Source organism: Gasterosteus aculeatus, chromosome 16, assembly GCF_964276395.1.
Source record: "Gasterosteus aculeatus chromosome 16, fGasAcu3.hap1.1, whole genome shotgun sequence".
Taxonomy (NCBI): Eukaryota; Metazoa; Chordata; class Actinopteri; order Perciformes; family Gasterosteidae; genus Gasterosteus; species Gasterosteus aculeatus.
In genome coordinates this window covers 4,427,397-4,433,714 of record NC_135704.1, presented here as the reverse complement: position 1 = coordinate 4,433,714, position 6,318 = coordinate 4,427,397, and the positions used below count along the sequence as shown (strand labels likewise).

At 46.8% G+C, this 6,318-nt stretch overlaps 1 protein-coding gene across 1 annotated transcript; it reads left to right on the top strand.

Moving 5' to 3' along the window:
• The first annotated feature begins 3,443 nt into the window (after positions 1-3,443).
• Positions 3,444-5,498, top strand: olig1 (oligodendrocyte transcription factor 1). Its single transcript, XM_040202529.2, has one exon. The coding sequence runs from the start codon at positions 3,759-3,761 to the stop codon at positions 4,527-4,529; it is 771 nt and encodes a 256-aa protein (XP_040058463.1). The 5' UTR covers positions 3,444-3,758; the 3' UTR covers positions 4,530-5,498.
• The last annotated feature ends 820 nt before the right edge of the window (positions 5,499-6,318 follow it).

The following is a 6,318-nucleotide window of genomic DNA, read 5'->3' as shown; positions in this document are numbered from 1 at the left end:
GTAGTTTTCAAATTGAAAAGGGATCAATTTCAAAACATTCTAACGTTATTTATCTATTACTTATAGCAGAAGTGACAAAAATAAATTAGTAGAATTTCCATTTGCTGTTTTATTTTTCCGTTTTAGTATTTTTCCGTTTTAGAGTCTATGAAGACAATAGGAATAGTTGCTAAGAAGAAAACCTGAAATGCATCCATGCAGGAACAATGCAGTTACCTGCGTGACGCAAGGCTGCATTAACCAGGTGCGAGGCCTCGTGGGCTCCGTATCGTCCTCTCAAGGAACCGCAAGCCAATCGAACTCACGTATTTTGATTTAAATCATGAGCTTTCAAGACACCAGAGACACAGACAGTCACATTAGGGCAAAGAAAATAGCTCTCTAAACGTTGCAATTTGTTGAGCGTCCTTCAGACTGTAACAAAATAAGTCCACACCGTTAAGTGATACACAAAAGGGTCTCCATCAGACACCTGATGTAAATTGACTCCATTAAGTCAAGCAGTCAGCAGCCAGCCTGTGGCTCAACTGTCTCTTTGTATCCGGTGATGTAGGTTTATAATTATGCCCATTTTTACTCAATTAAAGAGCCAGTAGAGGTTGTTTACGTTTTGATCTGTATTCATTTAGACTGTGAATTATTTCGATTTTCCACAATTGTTGCTTTCATTCCAACCCAAGTAAGAAAATATTAACCCAATTTATTGTATAAAACGTACATTTTGGTTTAAATAAATATTTTCATTGTCCTAATGTCAACGTGTCATTGAGGGAGACATTGAACCCCAAGTTGTTCCCTATGAGCAGATCACTGCTTTTAATGATTAAGATGGTTAAATTCTGCGGGTAATATATGAACCTGTCTGTATGTGAAAATGTAGATAATAAATACACTTCACTCATGAATGAATTAAAGCGTATATCGTGTCCTTTTAATGAATGCTTAAAAAAGAACAGATCTCATCAGCATTATTTTCCGTGGTGTCACTTTGGGTGTATTTTTCATCCCGTATTGGGGAATAGACCGACCCAGGAGTTTGGCCGAGGTGTCTTCCTGTCTGTCAGCCCCAGGAAATGGCTCCAAACAGACGAAGCATTTAGCTCCCAGGTGCAGACCCACCATTGGAGGGCCTTGCCCAGATGGATGGTCCTCCTTCCACCATAAAGACACTAGTCTTCTCCTGCCCTGAAGCCACCGGTGCTCCTGCCTTGGTCCAGCCTCATCAAAAGGAGCCTGGAAGCTGGAGGCGGATACGCTGGGCTGCCGCCCCAAATCAAGCTCACTTTTCTTTTCCCTTGTAAGAGGGGGCGAAAAAAAAAAAAAACAGACATGGGGGGGTTGCGCGGGGGTTAGAGAGGGGAAGGGGGAGGCGGAGGGAGGGGGGAGGGTTCTGGTAGACACCAGCTTCTTTCTTTCTCCTCTTTTCTGACTTCTGCATGTGGGGCTCCTTGCAGGTGTCCCGCACCTCCCCCGACCCCCCGCACCAGATCCCAGAACACGAAAACCACCACAGCTTGTTTTCTTTCACTGCTCCGTTTATTACCCCTCATTGTCAGACAGGCACTAGAAATCAAATTGAGCTCACAGGCACGCATGCACACACACACACACACACACACACACACACGTGCACACATTCATCCTGGCTGCCTGCACTCTGTTCCCCTGCAGGTGCGAGGGTCATCCGCCTGGCTCTTTTCATGGGGCCCTCCCTTTCCTGTCCGTCTGCAGCCGTCCATTCAGCTTCAATCGCAGCACCAGCCGGACGCCACCGCGGCGCTGGCGCGGCGGGGGAAGCGCCTCCGCACACATCTTTCACTTGTTGAGCGACAAGCGAGGAGCGGCTGGGGGGGGGGGAAGACAGAGGGTCTTCCTCCCCTGCGTCTCCTTCTGCTTTCATCGTGAACAACTTGCTTTCTGTTTGTGACGCTGCTGTCCTTCCCCTTCTCTCCCCTGCCTTCCTTTTCTCCCGCTCAGACGGGCTTTTACAAGGAGTAGCGCTTGGGGGGGGGGGGGGGGGGGGGGGAGAGGGGGTTCGGGGTGGTTGCAAAGGAGGAGGACGGCCAGGCTCCCCGTGCGACCGAGTGATGCTGAGGTCTTTTTTTTTGTGGCCCATGAATGGCACGTTTGAGGTTTCCAGCCTTGCTCGGTGCCCCGAGCCGGCTTCACCTGTGCTCGGAGTCAATCGGGCTGTTGTCTGGCGGCCTGGAACCGCGCCAGCTCTCCGCCAGCCAATTCTGCTAGCGTGGCCCACTCAGAACCCGGCAAACAATGACCTCCACCTCAAAACCGCCAATTAACTCCCACCGCACAATGAGGCATCCATTCACCGTTTGCCAAAACTGTTCTCTGACACGATTAACAGCCATGCTAATGCCGCTAATACCTGCCCTCCGCCACACAACAACACGCTAATCATTTTAATGGCTTCCAAGTTGTTGCATGGCTGTAGAGGTGCGATCCTTAGAGACCACGGTGCTGTGTTTCTTGTGTTCCCTTTTAATTATCTTCACAAAAAGAAGAAGTAAAACGCAGCGTTGCTCATGTTGTCGGGTGCTACAGCTGTGCCGGAGACAAACGCTATGTTAGCGGAGCGCTACAAAGCATTTTAGATCTGAAAGCACAATACTTTAAAAAAATATTTAGCTAACATTGGTAATTGCTATTTTTGTAATTGTGATTTTGTGTTGGAGTAAACATTGTGATCTTCCGATCACATAAAGCGCTATGGATGCAACATTTAGAACTCATCACAAAGTACGTTTGCACGAATTCAGTAATTTGTGGTCAATCGTTCTCTTCTTTCCTTATATTTTGAAAACTGTACATCATCTAAATGTTCCGTATGATGTTATTAATATCACCAGGAAATGCAATTCTGACAAAACAATTTCAACCTGGAAATTGAAATATTTATATTATATTTTTACTTGAAGAGATCAGATCATTTTCCTTTGAATGCTTTTTGTAATTGCAGCTTGTGATGTGTTTGAATTTGTCCTGTTTTTGTACACAAGACAAATTGTGTACAACTCCTCTAGCCAGATGTTCGGTGGGATAAATAAATATTGGTTCATGTGAGTTTCTCTCTGTCCTTCTGAGATTGAAAAACGTTTTTGTAGTGACATTTTTTCAACACAAGTTCAACACAGACTTAAATGTAAACCCCATGAACAATTGAGTGTTTGAACGTTGCTTCTAGTGCCAGAGTTTCACTTCAAACTACAGGAGATACTGAATAATCCCAAACAAAATGCTTTTCGAATATGTTGCGTTGAATCGTCCCAATTTGCAATGGGTCGATTCAATGGTCGCCTCTTTCCTGCTGTTCATCATTTAGTTGACAAACACAATCAAAGTCACACATGAATATGTATGTTTCCTGAGTCTGGGAGGAGTTGAGCTGAGTTGGGGGGCGTTCAGCTCACTTTTCCTCCGTGTGAGCTGTCGTTTTCAGCAGACGCAGCTGTGGAATTGAGATAAAACTGAGCTGCCACTTTAGGGAAGCTCTCATTCATTCACTTTTGCGGCCACAAACCTCTGAAGCCTCAAGTCAAAAACGCCTGGGGTCTTTTTAACTGTGCTGGATGGCAGCTGTAAGAAGTGCAGCAATCAGGTGGAGGTAATGAGGTTTGGATTTTTTGCAGTTTGCACATTCTTTTTTTTTAAGTATATTTTTTCTGAAACTTGAATCCTTTTTTCACTAAGGAGAGTTGCTTGAGCTACAACCCTGAACATAACACAGCTCTGAACAGACTATGAATGTGCTGTCGAACCCGGTGATCAGGGCCCAGGAGCCGCCCCTACCTCACCGGGTCTCCGGGTCAGTCCAGGACTTCCCCCACCGCCCTGCGGGGTTCAACCTGAGCTCCCGCCTGAACCCCGTGGTGCCCGTGCTCGGCCTCCAGGGCGGCCAAAGACCAACCAAACCTCAGAGGGAGCTGAGCGCCGAGGAGCAGCAGGAGCTCAGGAGGAAGATCAACAGCAGGGAGAGGAAGCGGATGCAGGACCTGAACATCGCCATGGACGCCCTGAGGGAGGTCATGGTGCCTTACGCGTCCTCGCCGTCGTCCGCCTCCTCCCCTCCGACCCACCAGCACGGAGCTCCTCCGGGCCGCAGGCTCTCCAAGATCTCCACCCTTGTTCTGGCCCGGAACTACATCCTCCTCCTGAGTTCATCGCTGCAGGAGATGCGGCGGCTGCTGGGGGAGGTGAGCGTCGGGATGGGGGTGAATGCGGGGCCGGTGCCCCGGCTGCTGCTCACCGGAGGGTGGCCCCTCATATCTGGCCCCAGTCAGCTACTCCTTACCCAGGAGTCGCTCCTCAACTCAGCAGCCTCCTCCTCTTCATCCGCTCCATCGTCGTCTGCTGCCAAATGTCCCCTGCTGTCTCCGGGCCCCATGGAGGCGGCACTGGCTCCTGTGCATTGGGGCTCTGCAGGGGCCTCGGGGGGGCCCCTGTGCCCCTGCGGAGTCTGTAGACTGCCCAGATTCAGCCACTCCACTCCTGCTCCGAGATTCCCAAAGTGACACATTTAAATTTAAGAAAAGACTCATTTTCTTTTATACATGAATTGTTATTTTCTAACTATCTATCTATTGTTTTTTCTTCATAACATTTTGCCCTTTGAGCTTAACCTAATGGATCTACTCTGTATTTAGGAAGCCAGATTCTGTTATAAATAATAGCCTTTGTGGTTCGGAGACAACTTAGCAAGTAATAATCCTCTTGTTTCATAAGCAGAGATCTATTGGTTACTTTAATGATTCTTGTTGAAAGTGTGATCTGTGATGATTGTGTTGATGATGCGTTTGATTGAGGTGAAGCAGCTTGTTGGTTGAAAAGAAGGTCACAACATCAGGGGCCCACAAACGGAATAATAGTTATAATATAATATTGGAAAGCAGTGAAAAGCAGATCTGAGTTCCTGGTTTCCCACATGGACTCATCCTCAGCTGTTTTGTTTATTTCACATTGGGAGATTTCTGTATCAGTGTTTTTTCTGTGCTCTTCTCACTGGTTTAAAATGGCTCGCGTAATAAAAGTCACACTTAATCTGCAGGAAATACTTCAGCTTGCTCTTTGCTTGGTGTAATTAAGCAATCTTTTTTCACATACAATTATGAAGATGAAAAGTGATATAACATCACACTTCTTTCCCAGGAACTACAACCCTGTCATGGAAATGATGCTCGATGATAATTGTTGTTTCCATATTCTGTACATGTCTTCCATGTGCAACATTTCATCGATTAAGTGAAGCTCAAAACATATTTATTTACGTTTCATGAATCCTTTGAAAACAGAAGTCGTTTGGTCGAGGTAATCAAATAGTTAACAGGCCATGTGTTGTCATTGACCATAACCGTGTGCTGTGAATGCACTTTGCAAGTGAATATTTTACTGACATTCAGTGTCAATAATTTTGTAAATTGGCAGATATGTTAATAACGTGTATGTCAATTCAGTCATTATATAAAATGTTCCATTACACCCGTTCTAATTTGTACTATTGCAAAGTCCTTTCTTTATAGTTTGTCAAGATTAAGCCACCGCTTGTTGGCGCCGTCACTGTCATATTGTCCTCATTCGATTGACTATGAGACTTCATAGAGAGATCGATTGACTATGAGCAGGATCGGCTGCTTCAGAGGGTCTTCAGAAAGGATCCACTTCTAGAAACGGTGACGAAATCTTTGCATTCGTTTGGTCTTCTACGTTGACGCTGCCAAAGCGCCGGCGCTTAAAAGCCCCTTCCACCCCTCTGCGCCACCCCAAAATACTGAAACAGTCCTCATCTCCCCCCCCATTCATCACCCCAACAAGCAAAAGATCAAAACCCACCCGTGTAATTACTGCCCCGCGGAAAGGAGGCCTTTTGATTATCAGTCCCCTCTCTCTCCTCTCGTCCTCAAATTCTTGATGTTTCTCTGTTGAGAGGAGCCCGGACGGGTGATTCGGTGCTCCCCATTACGCTCACTCCACAATATGTTCAAACGCCCAGAAAATGTGTCCCGCTGAATGGAGGCTCACTCCTGCGGACTGGCCACCCCAGTGGAACGAAGCGGGCAGCCTCATTCTGGGCGAGAATAAGAGGCGCCGGCAGGAGGGAGGACGTCCTCAGCCGCAACCCGGCCCTTAGAGCGGCCTGCATGAATAATAATAATGGGAATAATCATAATCATAATGCTGATAAAATACTCAAAATAATTGCCATCCCGGAATAAGAGGATTACAGAGGGTGAATATGTGAATGGTGGCGCGTGAAAGGACGGGAATCTATTAGCGTCCGTGAGGACAAAAGAGGAGCTCGATGCC

Excerpts from the sequence above, each read along its gene's own strand:
- olig1 (XM_040202529.2), top strand. The coding sequence starts at position 3,759 with ATGAATGTGCTGTCGAACCCGGTGATCAGGGCCCAGGAGCCGCCCCTA.